General features: G+C 49.4%; 1 protein-coding gene across 1 annotated transcript in view; it reads left to right on the top strand.

Moving 5' to 3' along the window:
- The first annotated feature begins 4,264 nt into the window (after nucleotides 1-4,264).
- cers5 (ceramide synthase 5) overlaps nucleotides 4,265-19,559 on the top strand; it is a 34,239-nt gene continuing 18,944 nt past the window's right edge. Inside the window, exons 1-3 of the mRNA XM_088915130.1 lie at nucleotides 4,265-4,591; nucleotides 18,396-18,501; nucleotides 19,060-19,190. Of these exons, the coding sequence (XP_088771256.1) occupies nucleotides 4,419-4,591; nucleotides 18,396-18,501; nucleotides 19,060-19,190 (410 nt within the window). The 5' untranslated portion in view covers nucleotides 4,265-4,418. The remainder of the gene's footprint in view (nucleotides 4,592-18,395; nucleotides 18,502-19,059; nucleotides 19,191-19,559) is intronic.

The following is a 19,559-nucleotide window of genomic DNA, read 5'->3' as shown; positions in this document are numbered from 1 at the left end:
TCTTGTGGTGATTCTGGGGTACTCTCTGCAGCCTTGCTTGGCACTGAAGCACAGCAGCAGATCCCTGTTTTTTTGTGCCAAACGGGCGATATGGAAGGATACCCCTGTCCTGCTCCCTGCTCCGAGTCCAGCCTCCCTGCTGAGATTGCCGGAATAGTTTCTGGGTCAAGCACTGCGCCAGGCTTCTATTAATAAACCAGTCTGTCAGGTCAAAGGCAGAGCTATAATAAACCAGGAGGAGCTGGAGGAAAGCGGTAGGTGGGGAAAAGTCTGTACTTCTCCGTGTCCCTTCCTGCCAGGGTACGAACTGTGGGTACAGGTGGAGTACCCCAAGGTCCGATCTCGCCGGACAGTTTTTTTAACCCCCCGCCTCTTGTGTATCTGAAGTATCCGGTTTCCGCTGCAGTAGGCCCTATGCCTACGGGCTACATGAAACCATACAAAGGTTTCATTTGCCTAAGTCCCACTCCTTGGATCTTGGGAACTTCTGTTCGAAACCATGCGGGGCGAGGTTTCTGCCAAAATCTGTGCTGAGGGGGTTTGAATCCATGGTGTCCCTTTTCTGTTCTGGGAGTTTTTTGGGGGACCCATCTTCAGATGTCTAAAGAGTCCACTCAGGTTTACAGATTTAGTGAGAGAGGTAAATGCAGTAAGTGTTAGAGAATTTGAAGGTAGAAAAGAATGGTGAAAGTTAACAGGGAGCCAAGCTGTTGCGTCCTCTCAGTGCTCTGCCATTACCCCATTTCTGTAAGTCCTCAGGCTCATTTTTAAGAAATGTAAATCCTTTTGGGTTTCTGTGGGTTACTTTCGGTAGACACCAGCTGCCTTTAACAGTTTCACTGCTAACGCCTAACTTGTGCCAGAGATCAGCAGTTCATGTCTACTGGTCTCCACCTGACAGCGCAGGTCACAGGGGTTCAAAATCACACGAAGCTGTTTGATAAGAATCAACCGAAAATTGGACGGCAGGCAATGCTTTTAATTCTGTAGCCAGTCTTGAGTCTGTGTGTCAATCACGCATGGGTACACTGCATGCCTGCTTGGAACGTCTTCAGTATTTTCGGCCACAGATGTCCTGCGCAGCTGTATCTATCTGCCAAAATGAAGAATCTTTGAATTTGCATGGGACACAGGAAACTTCTAAACCCTGGTGTCCTGGTGCTCCCCACACCCGCTGGCTTTCAGTCCATCACACCTTCATTAGATCACTGAAGCCTCACTTGATCTAAGAAGAAATATTTACATTTTGTTCCTAGTCACAGGTTTGGGATTTTATTTCACTTACAATATATAACCGTTAAAGCTCCAATGTGTTTAAGAGCAAACGTTTCAATGAATCTTATGATTAAGGCAATGAAGGGTTTGATTGTGTTAGTGAGGGCTGGGCTGGAACACGAGCCAGCAGGTGTGTGGGTCACCAGGGGCAGGATGGGGAGCCACAGCTCTAAACCTTCAGAGGCTGCAGAGACTTTCCTAAGGAACTTACTCTGGTGCTCAGTCTTCATTCATCCTTTTTCAGCCGCTCCTTCTAATTCAGGGTTGGAGGGACACTAAGCAGGGTACACCCTGGATAGGACGCCAGTCCCTTGCAGGGCAGACAGACACACACTCACACCAGAGCCAATTTTCCCAGGAGCCCATTAACCTAACAATATGTCTCCGGACTGTGGGAGGAAACTGGAGCACCTGGAGGAAACCCACCAGAACATGAGGAAATTATACAAACTCGATGTAGATAGCACCCCAAGTGTGGAGGTGAACTCAGCGCAATGTGAACCACCGCACCACCACGCCACCCGTTCTCAGACTCGTTTTACGTAAGTGTAACCTGAGCACTGGGGTGAAAGGCTAACAGACGTGACGTAGTATGAGGTCAGGTACGTGGTCTGAAATGGATCTTTTATGTCTGCGAACCCAGCGCAGAGACGCCTTGAAAATGGCCATTAGTGAAAAAGTCCATGAACAGAATTTGTTACCTGTTTGTGACGACTGTATCATTAAGAAACCTCCCGCACTACGGTCTTACACGCAACTGGATACAAATCAAATGTTTTTTTTACTGCCCTCTAGTGGATTTATGCGTGAACCGACTACTGTATACTTTTTGAAAAAGAAAAATCACGCCTTTTCTCAATTCGGACCCCTTACACTTCATTAACATACGAATTATAAAACGGATAGTCCCGACCCTGAAAGCTGATTGGCTGACACGCGTTCGAAGCCGCGCTATAATCTGATATACGCACACCCCGGAAGGAATTCTGACTTTTTACTGTGATAAAGAAATAACAATGCGCTGGCTGACAAATAACGGTCAATAAAATCAATCGCATGGGCTTTTAAAGACTTCTTAGCGTAGATAGGTAAGGCTTACATAGATTACATAGATACACGAAGGAACCGATGGGCGTCAATTATCTTGCAACAATGTTGCAAAGAATAAGTAGAGCAGCTGGAACACAAAATTACACCAACCACTGGCTTCGTAGCACAATGGTGCAGAAATGATCAAACGCTCGGTTAGAAGCAAGGGCGATTGTCTGTTAGTGGACACGAAAACGAGAGTTCACTAAGGAGTTATCGGAAACCCGATGTCACCGACAGAAAGAGCTGGAGTGCTATCCTGACAGGCACTGAGACCAGCAGCGGTGGGAGCGTGAAAAGGAGAATGCCTGACGAACTAGGGACTGGACAGTTTTTCAATGCTTTTGCGATCATTGGAAATGTTCAAATAAATGTGCACAAGAAATAAAAAAAAAACTAGTCATTTATTCCTTTATCATATTGGCTAGCTAATGTCCTCTCTTTGCTAGTTAATGTTATGGCTGTCTTTCTGCTTAGTTGCGTAGCAACTAGGGACTATATTCTCTGGCGGAGGAACGTAAACTGCTTAATTTTCGTGTCAAATGTTTTTTTAATTCATTCTATACAGCAACCGTTTTACAAAAGCAATAAGGCGCTTGACGCCTGTGCTATATCGCGAATATAGTCACAGTTAAAAGGGTTGCCGGTAGACGACATAGCACGGTCTCTCACGGTGCCGTATTGCTTAAACAACAACTCATCCATTCTGCTCAATTCTACATCTGTCGGATACATGTGTAAGTCTACGAGTAACATCTGTCCGACCATCCCATAAATAAAAGTCCGTTTCTCAAATTTTAACTTGTTGAGCGTATACTGCCCTCTGTTGGTAGAAAGCGCCATAGAGGACACCCAAAACTATAACCCCAGGGTTTACCTGGGACCTGTGTGACTGTCAAGCCTCAGCCAGGTGGGTGACGTGGATCTTGGGGTGTTATGTAGAGAGCTTTGGATACTTATATTTGTTTACATACCGTATACAGTGTTGTCATTATTAAACAGCAACGTAGAATAGTGTTATTATTCTACGTTACATCTGTTGTGCACGAATCTATTTTCGACAATGCGACAGTTTTAGCTTTTGCCGTTAGAGGGAGCGCTTTCCAAAGGTACTTGTTGAGCCTAAACTCAACGAGGAAATGATTAGATTGGAACCCAAACTCGCCTTGACCGGGAAAAACTGCCCTGTTCTTTCAAGAGGTTTTCCATCCTTTGTAGAGGAAAGATATATCCGTCCTTTAACCTTTTAACCAGTAGTGTAATCATTTTCGTATGAAACAGGGATGGTCGTGCAGATGGATTGTTTTGCAAATTTGAAGCGACTCGATGCAATCCGGTTCTGCAATGCCTCATTAGCAGTTTTATTTAATTATGAAGGCTCGGATCACGGCACACATGGCACCAGGCGTGGATACGCTACTGCGAACATCCACACAACACCAGCTGGTGATCCTCCGACCACCCTTAGAGGGGCGCAGGGGGTCGGAGTCTAAAGTACACCCTGAGACACTCACCCACGTAAACGGGGTGTTGAACTTCAAGATGCCAATTACTCTAGCCCAGTCTTCGCAAACTGGGAGGAACCTGAGGAAAACCCGCGCTGGTGAGCACATGCAAACTAGACACAGCACATGTGCCAGCCCGACATCAAACCCAGGACCCAGGCGAGTGGCCCGGCTGCCACCGTGCAACCCGGCAGGTAGCGGCGCTGTGTGATTCAGCGCTGCGTCCGCCGATGTCGCGGGACCTGGGCTAAACCGTCCACCGAGAGGCGCTCACCGCTCCGGTGTTGATGTCGCCGGTGCGCCGTCGCGGTTGGCAGCGGACTCGGCCAGAGACTGGGAGGAGGAGGAGGAGAAGAGGAGAGGAGAGGAGGGGAGGGGTTGGCGGCTTTACACAGCCGTCTGGGGGTGGGGCGTGGAAAAGGCAGAGCTGACTTCCTCAACAGTTCGCGCTTGGGGAGCTTTGCTCATCCGTGCCTACACCGAGAAGGGGCGGCGAATTTTTTTTCTCCCTCCCTTCCTTTTCTTTCAGTCGCTCCCTTCTTCCCCAACATGGCTGCTCTCTCAGCCTGGTTCTGGAACGAACGGTTCTGGCTGCCACACAATGTGACCTGGGCAGACCTGGCGGACCCCGAGCCCGGAGTGGAGTACCCCAAAGCCGGACATGTGCTGTCTGCCTTACCGCTGGCCCTGGGGATCTTCGCGGTCAGGCTGTTGTTTGAGAGGTACCTACTAACTTTCTCTCTCCCCCTCCTCCTCCTCCTCTTCTCTCCACTCCCCGTCCGTGTTTTATAATCTCAGCTATAAACACGTAGCTTGGGCAGTATAGGAACCCACCGTTACATGTCACTTTATCAAACTGGACTAGTTCGGGAGGACGAATTACGAAATATGGGTTGTTACCGGAGAGCTCTGACATGGTCTGGCAAGCGCAGCACGTCTCGTTTCCCAAAGCGAAGCGCTGCGGTTAAAAACTCTTCAGTTCAACTTTTCTTAAGGGGTACTGCCCTCGACATGTTTAGGTTGTTTTTTTGTTGTTGTTGTTGTTGTTGTTGCTGGTGCTGCTGTTTATAAGTGAACGCTATCTTCCTTTTAGTTTACCCAATAAACCCGTCTTTCCAAAAACTCGCGGAGGGTGAGCCTCTCCTCATTTGAAGTGGGTGGGGGCTGCTGTTTCTCCGCCGAGAGATGAAATGAAGTTTCAGGGGGGAGTTAGCGCTTTTGCTAAATCAATCTTTACATTTGTTTCGCGGTGCGGCGTTGTGACTGGATGCTGACGTACCTGGGTAACGTAACTCCTATTCACGAAGCGCCTTAACGCCTGCCTGGCCGTCTCCCGCTGCCGGCTCTGCGCCGGTGGCGTGAGTCGAGCGTTATCAGTCCTCAGCTCCCCCGGTTCTTTTATAGCCTAATCGCTGCCCGTAAGGACTTTTCTAAAAAAAACACAACAAAGCAATAATTTTCTTAATCTCTTTATACCTTTAGCATTAGGTGTTGGTATCGAGAGGCTAAACAATCCCAATGTCAAACCCAGTACCTACCCCGTGACCTGAGTGAATGTGACATCGGGTTTGACCATAATAGTAGTTTTCCTTTTTTTTTCAAATAAGGAAAGCTTTTAATTAAGTTAAATGGATACCACATTGCTGGCGAGTAGAGGAAGCAGTACAGCACAGCTACAGTATCTGCGCTCAGACGGTCTTGTGATCTCCGTAATTGATTGTGTGTTGGTTGTGTTTATGTCGTTGGGGGGGGGTGTAGGAGGCAGGCCGCAGGTTTTAATACTTCCAATATGGGTGGTCAAATTTGTGTACACAAGGACGATAACTTTCCCTCAGAATTTGAATCCCACGCTGGGCAGCATTCCTCGCCTAGGACCGTGTGTGAATATGGTAACCGGTAATTAATGAACGTTTCGCAGAGTTGTCTGAGTTATGTAAACTGTGGAAACTAGTCTTTGGTGAATTATCCGTCCTTTAAAACTGTCTGTAAGTCTGCAGGAAAGGGTCCCTTGCGGAAGACATTAATGTGTTGTTTTGACTCTTAACTTGTCAGCGCTTTGCTTTTTACTTAAAACCATCAGTGAACTCTTTGAAGAACTCCGCACAAAGGTAGCTTTATTTTTTGGAGGTGCACCAAAATGTCACACAGGCAGTAAAAATGTTTGTGGGGGGAGCTGTTTGGAACATGAAATCTTGATTCTTTTTAAAACCAGAAAACTCTGAGCCTTTGTTAAAAGGGATACGTTTCTTGAACATGGAAAGTGTGAAATTAATCGAAGAGTTCTGATTAATCCCACTGTGAAGGTTCAGTTGTGTGACTCAGAACTGACCTAGGACCAAGACCAGCAGGAGTGTTGGGGTTCCAAGCTCAGGGTTGGGGACCCCCTGCCATACTACACACGTCCTCGCCTGAGTGAATGCATCGACAAGATTGGTGCCACTCTTTCTCCTTGCAAAGCATGTTTGTAAAGCACGAGGCCGCTGTGATCCAAGCAGGACTGCTACTGCTTGGCGCTGTGATCTGTTACATCTCCTACAGCACCTTTGTCCAAATGGTCATTTGTCACGGTTGCATCTACAATGTGATTTTTATCTTCAAGGATTTCAAAGCTCTGTAGATATCGGTGAAGGTGCACTGCCAGGCACACATTCACCGCTGCAGTTCAGCCCCCACCTGGAAGACGCACAGCAGCTCCACTGCACAGACCAGGGAGAGGAGAGAACCTGCTTCCCTGGTTGAATTAAAGGAACTTTGGGGATGCCCACAGGTTGAACAAGATCAGAGTGGAATTGATCCAGCACACAAGAGTAACACCCCTCCACTTACAAACATTGCCTTTTGGTGATTACAGACTGGAATTGAATGATTGCTTTTCATTCTTATTAGCAATAATTTAGCTGATGCTCTTGTCTCAAGTGAGTGACATTTGTCCCCATTTAAACATCTGGCTATCTTACTGAGTGGAGCATCTTCCTTCAGGGTACAACCCCAGTGCTCCATCTGGGATTTCAGTCCAGTACTTTTATTGCTGTAACAACGCATTGTATGGAATTTGGTTTGGTGAGCTCATACATATAAAAGATATAAATTACAAATGTTCAACATAAAGCCAGTAACAGACAGCATCCACCTGACACATTCACAAACTGTCCTAAACACGCATCAGTAATACAATAACTAGCAGTGAGAGAGAGATTAACACTGAGCCATCCAAAATTTTCAGCCTTGAAAGTGCAGAGTTTATTCAAATCACAGACTCTGGGTGGTGCTGTTCGGGAGCCTGGTAGTCCTGCTCCTGATAGACCTGAGCCGCCTACCAGTGGGGAGGCAAGTGAGCAGAGGCTGGGCAAGGCTGGGAAGGGTCTGGGAGGACCTTGAGGGCTTTGTGTTTCAGTCTGGAGAGGTGAGGTGAGTCCTCCAGTTTTGGAGGTGGAATACTCTACTCTCTCTAGAGGGCTTCTTGTCCCAGGCAGAAGTGTTGCCAAACCGTCCAGGGATGGAGAAGGTCAGCACGCTCTCCATGACCCATCTGTAGGAAAGGGTCACTGTTTCCTGTGATGCTTCAAACCTCTTTAACTGTCGCAGAAAGATCAGCCTCTGCTGGTGAGCTTTTCTGGACCAGGAACAGCCTCTGGTGGTCTTTTCAGCTTTTCTGGTGAGATTTGAACCCGCAGCCATCCGGTAACCAGACCTCTGCGCCACACTGCTGCCTTTCGTGAATTCCTTCAGCTTGCTCGCTTCCACCCACCTTGCAGTCAAAATGTATTTTCTCACTATCTGCCTGCAGCACTTTGCACTTCTCTGCGTTAAATTTCACTTGCCAGGTGTCGAAATGGATGGTGTCCCGACTCGTTTTCTTCTTTTTGTATTTTTTTTTTCCTCTCGCCCTGTGCTACTCAGTACATTTCAGATTTTTCCAAACCTATTCTTTGACCACCCTATGAGCGCTCTCCACAGAACTGATGCTCTCTGCCGCGGAGACCAGTTCAAGTAAATAGTTTTGATAGTGATTTATGTGGGAACGAAGTCACAAAACCTCTCCGCTTTGCCTGGAAATGTACAACGTCTCCGTCTTCCGCCTGCAGCAGTGCAGCAGGAGCAAAATGAGTGTTTGGATGTTTGCAGTCCTAAAGCTTTCTTTCTTTTTCTGATGGGTGCATTCAGGAGTTACAGATGAGCAAGCAGAATCCCTAAAACCCTGAATTGGGCGTGTGGAGACCCCCGGTGATGTCATCCTTCAGATTTTGAAAGATGTTTAGATTTCAGATTTCCAGCTGTGGGGGAGGAGCAAGAATCCCCCCACATCTTTTTTTTCTTTCTGGGAGACCCTCATGGGTGTTTGGGGTTGCAGTTTCTACCCGTCTGTCTTCTGTGCTGTTCAGAGCTGCTCTTGCGTCGGTACTGCAGAAGGCTCACTGTTGCAAACACAAAACGTCCCTCTGTAATGGTTCCTGTCCAGCAGGAGAAACAGTCCTCAGCAGCCTTTTGATTCCTGGTTTGTATCTGATTGGCAAGTCGTTAAGCATGCAAATCAGCTTCGCACAAGATCAGGTAAATTGATTGCTTGCAGGCGGAAGATAATCCACTTTCATTTTGTGAGTCAGAGAATTTCCTCTGATGTGCTTGGGGTGACGTCCCTCCCCCATAATGAATTGTCTCCAATGAGTCCATTACGCTGGCCTCTCCCTCTCCTGCTAATCTGTGCCCAAATGGCTCTAGTAATCTGGCAGGACGTTCCGGGATGAGGAAGTGTACCAGTGTTGGCGTGACGACATCACGACGCGCGCGGGACCTGGAGCCGAACGAGGGGCCTCTATCTGAGCCCTGCCAGGTGGCAGCCCCTTTTTTTTTAACAAAATGGGAGGAAAAGGGGTTTATCCAAAAAATAAGCACCACTCGTTTTTAAAGTGCTGCTTTTAAGAGTGGAGTAGGTGGAAAGGAGCCAGCTGAGCTCTCTTTGCAAGCTAACCGGTTTGGCCAAGAGCAAGAATGACCTTGTGTAGAAGGCCCGGCTGGAGTCCGGCCCTGGCCGGTAAGGCCCGGCTGGAGTCTGGCCCTGGTAAGGCTGGTAAGGCCTGGCTGGAGTCTGGCTCTGGCTGGTAAGCCCTGGCTGGAGTCTGGCACTGGTAAGGCCTGTAGAGACACTGAAGGCACTAAGTTCTTCCTGAGCTTCAGATGCAGCTGTGGGGTGAGCTCAGTGCTGTAGGGAGCAGACATGGGTCCTAGTCCTAGAAAAGGTGGAAAGATGAGAGTTTGACGCTGCAGGAGGTGACTGTATGGCCGCAGGGGTGGAAGTTAGGGGAGCCAAGGGCCGTAACGCTGCAGTGACAAATTTATTTTTGCCTTGATGACAATTAGTTCAGTTATTTTTGGTTCCCACTTTGAAATGGATGTGAACTAATTGCTTCTTGTAAAGCTTCATTACAGTTTGCAGTGGAAATCTTTTTTTTTTTTTTGCTCCACAGATGAAGAGCCTGGGTTTGCACCTATTGTGTGGATGACTAGGCCTTGGGTGTTGCTTGCTTTTGCTGTTTTGCAGCATTCCTTTTCTGTTCCAGTGCCATGGTTTGCAACCTCTCAGCTTTGCAATTTGTCAGTGATGATGCGATCTAAGTCCTTCTCTGGAATGACACAATTCCAAACTGAGAACTGGAATGGGCTGGGGCACGATGCTGATCGTCTCTCCCAGGTCTGGAAGTGCTCACGCGGTTGTGATCCCTGTGCTGGGGTCTTCCTGTTTTGTTTCTACTGGGGTGGCAGTGGAGCCCTAGCAGCCAGCTTGTGCTGTCCGCCATTTGTTGTGCTGAGGCAGAAACCCCGAAATGGCACGAGAGCGCAAACTCTTCCTGGAGACCAGCGCCTGTGGCCCCAGCAGCTGTGGCTGGAGATCATCTGAAGTGCTCCCAGCAGGGTCTCGCGGTGATTAACAACGCATTAGCGAGGGAGTGCTGTCAAAGAGATGTGGGCCAGCAGATCAGCAGAATGGTTGAATCCTTGTGGATTTGCTCCCGTCCCCAGAAAATCTTGGCAATATTATTCTTTTTGGTCAGGGGTAGGGGAGCGTATTGTAAAGTCCCTCTCCAGTCTTCAGTCCTGTGGGTGTCCTGGTCCCACAGAGCCTTAGGCTTCAGAGGATAATTGATACCTCTTAATTAGGTTAAACACACGCCCCTTCCTTAGCTGATAGGCCTGGAGTTACATCAAAAAACCAGGCCAAAGATAGTTCTGTAATCATGGCACCTTCAGATCACCTACATATTTTCAGCTCGGGAAGGAAGTGAGTTTATCTTGACTCCTTTCGTTGGTGGCTTTACAAAGATGCTGTTATTTGTCCCCTTCTCTGCAAAAACCTGGAAGAAATGGTAGTTTTGGTTTAAATTGCAATTTAGGTCACCAAAAAGGCCTCATGGCTGCCTGTGTGCAGCATAGATTTTTATTAGCGAGCGAAAAAGTATTCGACTTGTGTATCTTTCAGGGCTGATGAGTGTGGTGCGTCTATAGAACAATGAGTCGCCTATAAAAAGTGACTCGGGTTCCAAGATATTAATGTTATTTACATGTGGGGAAGCTCAGAAAAGCAGTCCCGTCATTCATTCGCGCAAAGGGAGTTTTTGCAGTCTGAGCACCAGGGCGCAGACCGAGATTGTTTTCTTCGCTGCCACACGGTTCCCATCTGCCTCCTTGGCAGGCGAGCTCTGGCCCGCGTGCGCCCGCCTGCGCCCGGAGCGCGCAGCTCACTCAAAGCCCTCCTCTGTACGGGCAGCACAAGGCCCAGACTCCGCGCAGCCTGTTTTCGAGCAGCGGCCCGGGAGCGTGTATCATTTCCCTTCACTCACCGGCTCCTTCATTTATTCATCAAGGGGCAGGGAGCCCTTTGTTCCCGCTCATCTCCAGTCTGAGCCGCGTTTAAAAATGGATGATGGAGCGTCCCGACTTGGACGGCTCTGCGGGACAGCGTGGGGGGGGGGGGGGAGAGAGAGGGGTCTCAGGGTCTCATGGAGAGCGGGGGTCCTGCCTGCCCTCCTGTATCAAGGAGGAGGTCTGAGGAAACACTGCACCTGATGCAGAACATGCACAAACTTTCTGGTTGTGGTGACAGTTTGTAGTTTGACTGCCAGGGGGGGCTGCTTCTTCTTGAGGGACGATTACAGCGGGGCGGGTGCTGATTCTGTGCTGGGAATCGCAATCTCCTGCGATTGGATGGGAGTGCTGGAGGTGCGAGTGGGCTCTTTTGCAGGGCAGGAGGCAAGGGGCATGGAAAGCGAGCCGCGCCAAGTCAGGGTATAATAACATTTTTTTATATATAGCGCCTTTAGAGGTGGCTTCTCAAAGCGCTTTACGGAATGACAACGCCACCAAAAAAACAAAATACACAACGTATGCACAACTAGAATACACAATGAGAGGCGATAGTAGATGCGGGTCCTGAACACAGCAGGAGCAGAGGGGTAAAGAACAGGACCAGTTAAGGAAAGGCTCTTTGAAAGGAGTCTGGATTTGAAGGAGTTTAGAGAAGGTGACTCTCTGATATCCTTGGGGAGAGAATTCCAGTGCTTGGGGACATAACAGGAGAAGGCCCTGTCACCCATAGAGTGTAGATGGGCTTGGGGGACAGATATGAGACCAGAAATAGAAGAGCTGGGGTAGTAGCTCAGACAGGTAGTGAGGTGCCAAGCCAAGCAGAGCCTTGTAGGTGAGCGTGAGGGTTTTGAAGTCACCTGGGTAAACGCCAGGGCTCGGGTGTGCTGGGCCGCCCTGGCTGCCGGTGTTAGATAGATACTTTATTGATCCCGTGAGGGAAATTGCAGTGCAACAGCAGCTTAACACAGACAACACAGCCACAGTGTAATGAATGATACAATAATAATAATAATACAATACAATCAGTACAGTGAGGGGTGCACTAAAAGAGTTACTCACAGTCCAGAACACACAAAGAACAAACTAGAACGGAACAGTACGCAGAAAAATCGTATTGCACATATGAATATAAATATCGATGTAAATATAAATATAAATGTATTGCACGGGTCCCTGGCATATATTGCACAAAAAACGGTTGTAAACGGGAAAAGAAAGAGAACAGATGTAGCAGTAGATGTGTAGATGTGTTCAGTCCAGAAACAGGTCGCTGTCAATGCTGCCTCTGCCCAGACGCAAGGTGGATGCGTTGTACAGTCTTATGGCAGAAGGCAAGAATGACCTCCTGTAGCGCTCCCTGTCGCACCGTGGATGAATCAGTCTATTGCTGAACGTGCTCTTCCTTTCTACAAGCCTGTCATAGAGGGGATGGGAGATGTTGTCCATGATGGCCTCTAGTTTGGACACCATTCTCCTCTCAGCCACTACCTCCAAGGGGTCCAGGTCAGACCCAATGACAGAGCTTGCTCTCCTGATGAGCTTGTTCAGCCTGTTAGAAGTTTGATGATGGGGAGGAGGAATGACTGGGGAATGTGTCCGATCCAGTGAATGGGATCCTCTGGCTTTTCAGCAAACCGCCACCCCTGTGACCCCGCTGGGTCTCAAGCTGGCCTGCGGCGACGGCGAGAGATGCGCTGCTTCTTTGGTCGGCGTGCCCTCTCCTGTCGGGCACAGTGGTGCCCTCAGGCTGCGGGACCAGGGACTGCGCCACAGCTGGGTGCCGCAGGAGCCAGGCTTTGTGTTCCCGTCTCTCCTGAGTGCGTGCAGGAGTCCGTGCCCGAGAGCCTCAAATAGAGAAACTGGTGATTATAAATTGGGGGGTTTATAACAAAAATAACTTCCATTGTAGCCTTTCGAGTTTGTATGCTGTCAATTTATACAGAGAGGCCTTGGACTTGCAATCAGTTAGTATTAAAGCATTTGTAATACCTAAAATAGGCATGTTTAATGCCTCTTATTATATAATGGATTTCTTTTTACACTTGTTTAGCCTAGAGTCATGTTGTATCGAAGCGATCACACACTCCCAAAAAACACTGCAGAAATTTGTCTCTGGGTCCTGCCATGTGTCTCTCATGTGTCCGTATAGAGACCGGCGACCCTGCAGGACAGGGCTCTCTGCGCCGTATAGAGACCGGCGGCCCTGTATGATGCCCAAGACCAGTCTTCCATGACTGTGGCAGACACATCTGTTTCCTTTTGTCCTTTGGTGCTTTACCTCATGCATCTTGCCCCTTTTTTAGAGCTCCTCTGACATTTGGCAGGGCTGCGCAGTTGTTTGAATCAGGCGTGAGTCAAGCTGCTGTCAGAAAGCGGGGGGAGGCACACCTGTGCCCACTGTGCAGGGTTTCCTGTCTGTCTCTCCACAGCTGGGTTATCACAGGTCTGTGGGCTTATCTGTGCGCGAGTGTGCTGGGTTAGGGGGGATGGGGGTATGTGAGTGTCTCTGAAGTGCCTGTCTCTCTGTGAGTGTCTCCGGCCAGCCTGTGGGCTCGTGCATGTTGGCTTCTTGAGGACAGATCATGCATGAGGACAGATCAGGTTTAAAAAGAAATGCGTCTGGTGGGCTCTGCGGACATTATTGATGATGAGCCCGAGGGCATGGGTGAGTTAAAGGAAGCACAGTATCCAGCTGACTTCAATTTATGTCAAAACGCAGTCCTGTGGGCTTTATAAAGAGATCTCGGGAGCTAATGAGGTGAGCTTTGTGTAATGTTGCCTTGACTTAATTAATCAAATAGGCCAAGTAATTGATTGATTAAGCCAAGTATGAGTCATGTTTTTGCTTCGCAAGAATAAAAGAGTGAGCAGATCCTTTGGCTGTTCCAGGCTGGACACCGCGATGCTCTGACGGGGGTGACCGAATGACTGGATTGACTCCTACACTGCTAAAAAGAGCCTTTGGACCTTCTGAGACCTGTCTTGGGGGCTGCTGAGGGTTCCTGGGTCTGTTTGGACAGTCGTCCTGAGCCTCTCCATGCTGTCAAAACACAATATAAACAAGTGTTTCATTGCACAGTGCAATATGGCCGTCAGCGCAGTGGCTCCGTTTTGTTACTTTGCAAACGGTTCCCCAAAAGAATCGGTTGTCTCCTGCAAACTGGCAGTCCTGGCCCTTGCCGTGCCTACGGTACACCGTCCACCCTCACGAGGGGACGAGACGCTCTCTGCGGTGAGCCAGCCCTGTGGCCAGTGCTGTAGTCTCTCCTGAGGGGGTGTCGGTCCCAGTTCTCTCGGCACCAGCTGGTCCCTGTTGGGCGATTTGGAGAAGCGCAGGTGTGATTTCTGCTGGCAAGATCGCAGCTCCTCGGCCTCTTTCCAGAGCAGTCAGGGCGCAGTACTCTCTGCTGTGCTACTGTGCGCTAAACTAGCGGTGTGAGTGGAATCTGGATACACAGCTGGCTCTTCTTCCACAAATCGGGGCTTCATCGTGGTTTGGGCCATTACAAGATACAGGGACTACATCTGTGTCTGCTCCTTCATTAGACTGTTCACATAACCGGGTGGGTTAACAGCATGCAGCACAACCCGAGTTAGTTCCAGTAGGGAGCTGCTTCAGCATGCGTAGGCTGCAAAGGGGCAAGTAAAGGTTTATTCAATGCTGAAAAGAGGAACGAAACAACCTTTTCAGATGTGGAGCCTTCTTCGGCCATTGTTTTTCTCTTTTCAGCATGGAATAAGCCTTTACTTGCTCCTTTACAAACTCAGTTATCTGCTTCCATGAATGTTGAGATCACATTTTATAGCAAAGCTTTTGCTTCCAACTTGGATTAGATCTACTGTCTTGGGAACTTGGGAGTCAGTGCTGTGCTTTACGCAAGATGTGCCTGGGTTTTGAACCACTGAACTTTGTGCAGACTTCATCAGCCTGGGCGATACTGGTATAATGAGATTGATTGGACAAAATGTCTGTTTTTTTGCACACAAAGATCAATAGTGCAGTTCTGTGATCAGTTTATAAATCTTCGCCAGTCAGAATCACACCTCCAGGGGCTGTTTCCTTATCTCTATATCAAAGGTCAATTGACATTCCATAAACTTGAGAAAGCCCGTTGGCACCTTCGAATGGAGGTGGGGCTCAGCAGTGATCTTTAAGGGTTTAACGTCTATTGCTGAAATGTGTATTTTTTTCTGAGTGCTGTGAGTAATAAGAGTGATCTGTCCACTGCCCCAAAATTTGTCCAGTGGTCACCAACCAATGTGTTTGTCCTAAATTTAGTCTACATCACATTTAATTTCTCTTACCTCTTCTGCAGTGTCTGCTAATCTTCCGTAGTTGTGACCTTATCTGTTCGTGAAATTTAGGGTCAAATTCCAGCACCTCCTGTCACGTCCTATAGCAGCATTAGAAACTGTTAGTCCAAGCACTACTGAAACTGCCACCCTGGTTACTCGCAGTGTTCCAATTCTCCTCCGTCCTCTTGAATAGCTTGTCCACTGTGAAATGACAGGAGTGACACGGCCTCATAGCGAGATCTCTGAAGATAAACCGAGTCTGGTCACTGCGTGAGTGACCTCCTGTTGCTGCTGAAAGTGGTGTTGGTGGGGACCAGTAGGTGGTGCTCTTCCCTCTGAAGCACAGTTTCCACTCCATTAACGCAGTGTGCTGAACGGAGACACTGTGATTTTAGAAGGCCCCCCGTATACCTGGTCGCACAGATCGCACATTTTGTAAGAGTAGGGTTATCCCAGATGCCCTGGCAATATTCAGCTCTGGCCTTTCGCAATCTGCAGTTATTTTTCACTCCTCCCCCTGATCTGCCTGTTGTGGGACTGTGGGACAGAAGAGCTGGGGTTGTGGTGGGTCCCTCCTGTGTGCAAAGAGATTTGGGATGAAAATCTGTATGCAGATGCTAGGAATTAGTATTATACATGTACTGAGAGGTCTCACTGCCCGTTCTGCGCTGCTTCACTCTTCCTTGCAGAAATGTCTCATTGTGTATGAGAAGACTCTCAGGCCCCATGAGTCCTGTTGTTTTGCCGTGAGCCCTGTCCAGGTGGTTAGTTCAGGCGCTTCTCCTCCCATGAATGAAGAGCGTCTCTTGGGGTAGGGTGACAACTCCGATGACTGCTGTACTCGTTAAACGGCAAGAAACTAGGTAAGAAGATAAAGGAGGACTTGCGACCTAGCCTGGCCATCGTCTCAACAGTGCGCTTGAGCGTGATTTTGTGATGGGCGTTCTTCCAGGAGCACCAGCGTTTCGTTTCTCGCTTGGCCGCATTCTTTTAGTGTTTCTGCTCGGCGGGTTGGTCGCCGGCGTGTTCCGGGAGCCTGCGAGGTCACGGGGTTTGTGAAAGCTCTTCGTGGACTCTGTCTCGTGACATTTGCTTCTGATATAAGATTAAGCTGGCTGCCCTCTGGCAAGGAGAGGGAGTGCGTACAGAGATATGAGACGTCTGGGGCTCTCCTGGGGCAAAAGAGAGCAGAAAGGGGTTAAGTGGCTGTGAGGGAGGAGCAGATGACCACGTGTCCCATTTTGAGTTTAGGGGAATGTGGTCGCTCTAACCTAATTATCCATGGAAAAGTGTCATATGGTCTTGTGAGTAAAGCACCCAGCTTGTGACAAGCGCCTACTCTGAACCCCAGGGCTATTTCTGCCTTGTAGGGCACAGCCTGCACTCTGGATGCAGGCCTTTTCAGATTGAGCCACTCCCTCCTCCAGCACCACAGGTTTAAGGATCTCTGAGTCCCGTACTTGTACATTATCGTAATGGGTGGGCGTGATTTGCAGAACCTGGTCGTGTTTAAAACAGCGGTCTTGGCAGGGAGGTACAAGATCTTTGCACAAAGGCAACATTACAGCAGCCGTCTCGTGTAGACTGACACTGTGGATTGCCCTTGGGTTGCCACAGGATTTCCTGTGGATGCTGCCGCTTGCTACCATGAGATGATCAGATAAGATCACTTTATTGGCCATATACAGTGTCTTGTATGAGGAATTTGTCTTTTCGCATACCCCAGCTTGCTCTCCATGAGACACAAACGGGGAGAGAAGCTTGAGGTCAGAGCGCAGGGTCAGCCATTTATATAACGCCTTGTAGCCGTTGGGTTTAAGGGCCTTGCTCAGGGGCCCAGTGGAGTAGGATTCCTCTGCTGGCCGCGGGATTTGCACCGGCAACCTTCCAGCCACAGGCGCAGATCCTTAGCCACAGAGCCACTGCTCCACCCCTGTGGAAGATGTGGAAGTGTTCTGGGACTACCTGATGTGAATAATCAAATAATTTATGGGGGGTGAGAGAAGGAGGCCATTGTGCTCATTTTAATATGGCAGGGTCTGGCGCTGCTCTCCTTTTATAGCATGGCTTCGTGAAGCGCTTACGACATGCAGGCACCTCCAAGAATGGAGGCCTGTTTGCTGCCAGGACTCCAGCCCACGTACCCCTGCCCTGCGACACACCGCTGGCCAGTTCAGGGGTCCCAGTTAGGGCTGGGTTCCCAGGGGGTGGGACGCCCACTTCCTCTCCCCTGTGGCCGCATCACTGCCGCGGGGAGGGGGCGGCCGCTGCCGTTGATCGGACTTCGCTGCAGCCGGGGCCAAACATGCAACACGTGGCTTGCAGCAGCTTCAGGGAACAGACCGAAAAGGGCTTGATTTATTTGTTTATTGTTTGAAAAAGGGCGAAGCCCAATCCTGGCTCCTCTCCCAGTCCGTGCGCCGAAGACGCTGCTCGACGAAACCGCAGGCTGAACGTTGCCCGTTACCTCGGGGCTGTGGGGGAGGGGGGTGAATCATTGAGAGAGCACGGGCTGTCTTGTTCTGTGGGGAAGGTTGCTCCATAACGGACGTGCTCGACTGGGCGATCGTTTTCATAGCTTGTGAAGATGCTGAGCAGGCTACGAGCATAGGGGCTGAGAAATGCCACAAGCCCGGGTCTCTAGGCCCCAGGAGCCCTGCCCAACAATCTCGCAAGCAGTTCTGCGCCAGATGCTTGAGGAATGGGTGTAAAATGACTTGGCTCCCTCCACTGTCTTTTTTTTTCTACCCTCTGTACTAATTAATTAACCCTGAAGTGCCGTGCTTTCCAAAACTGGACCTCGGGGCTGAGTGCCAGACTTCACATGCATTCTTGAACACATCCTTGCTTTATGGAGTCGTGTCTGCAAAAGCAATCCAGTGACAAGCTGTCACTGCTGTTCTTAACTTTTATTTTTTTTTCTTAGCCCTTTTTTTGTAATGGGTGACATAGTCTGCATTAAGGCATAAGTATTTTATTTGTAGTTAAAATTTTTAGTTTGTGAAATGCTGTGCTGGAACCTGTGTAATTCAGGAAGTATGTTAAAGGAGTGTAACTGGGGAGGTGGGGCGCCAGTGGCCGAGCGGCTCACAGGCGAGAGGCAGGTTGGGTGCCAGCGAGAGGCAGAGGGGCTCGCCAGCGAGAGGCAGGTGGGGCGCCGGCGGCAGAGGGGCTCGCCTGCGAGAGGCAGGTGGGGCGCCGGCGGCAGAGGGGCTCGCCGGCGAGAGGCAGGTGGGGCGCCGGTGGCAGAGGGGCTCGCCGGCGAGAGGCAGGTGGGGCGCCGGCGGCAAAGCCACCTGGCACTGGAGAAGAGAGAACAGGGGTGACATCAAATAGGTAGCCCCCTGTAAAGCCCCTGTCTCCCCACAGGTTTGTGGCCCGCCCGTGCGCCTACCTCCTGAGGATACAGGCAGAGGTTACCAGGAGAGCTCAGCCCAACGCCATTCTAGAAAAAGTGTTTACATCTATAACAAAGGTAGGAGAGAAGCTACATTACCTTATTGTGTCTTGTTGTTCCTCTTCCCTTCGCTCCCTTTCTCTGGTTTCCTGTTCCTTGCTTTGTGTCTAACTGGCATTTTCGCTCATGCTTTGAATCTGTCCTGGAGCTCTCTTGTGTGGTGTGTTCTGTTAATTCACTGGGCCGGGTGATCAGTTCACTTTGAATTGCACAGCTGCAAGCAGTGAGCTGTATATCCCAGCAGCTTTATATTAATGAGCACGGCTGCTCACCAGCCTGCCTGAGATTAATTTGAAATCAGGAGAAAACCAGAGTTTTCCAGATCTGTGTCACCCGGCTACTTAATGTGAATTAATAACTATAATGTGAATGAATAACTATAGATGAATGGCTGCATTTTCCATTTTAGTATTTTCTATTAATTCGCCAGGACTTATTAAAGTGTATTCGTTTAGCACTGTCTTTGCATGGTGACCCTCTGACTTCACAGCCTCAGTTTCTCTCCTTTTTTCCGGGTTTGCTGCTTTATATCTCACAGCTGTCTGTTATTTGACCCCCCTTCCTTTCCGTCTGCAGTATCCTGACGCCCGGAGGCTGGATGGCCTCTCCAAACAGCTGGACTGGGATGTGCGAAGGATCCAGCGCTGGTTTCGGCACCGGCGCAACCAGGACAAGCCCAGCACCCTCACCAAATTCTGCGAGAGCATGTAGGTCCCTTGCAGACTTCGAAACCTCCGGCACTATTTGCCCTCTTTAGCAGAAGTTTTAAACGTGTCCGGTCAGCCTTGCATTTAGCCCCGGGGCAGGTTGTGGGATCCGTTCGCTGAAAATGTGGATTTGAGGCAGCTGGGTCCTATCTGAGGTGCTGGAACTGGGGGTGTGGCTATAGAAATGCCTGACAGGTGACGTGATGCTTCCTCTTGCACAGTTTGGCCAGTGTGCAAACTGCACAGGCAATCACAAAGTCCTCCTTCCAGTCTGTTCCAGCAGAGGTCTGGCAGGTCCAGCTACCTTCCTATGTCTAAAAGTATACTGTATAAACATAATGAGCTGGTTGTGCCCAAATCCTGCAGCCG

Source organism: Atractosteus spatula, chromosome 1 (genome assembly GCF_055471065.1).
Source record: "Atractosteus spatula isolate fAtrSpa1 chromosome 1, fAtrSpa1.hap1, whole genome shotgun sequence".
In the NCBI taxonomy this organism is placed as follows: domain Eukaryota; kingdom Metazoa; phylum Chordata; class Actinopteri; order Semionotiformes; family Lepisosteidae; genus Atractosteus; species Atractosteus spatula.
Note: the sequence above shows the minus strand (reverse complement) of the source record. Positions and strands in the feature narration are given on the sequence as shown.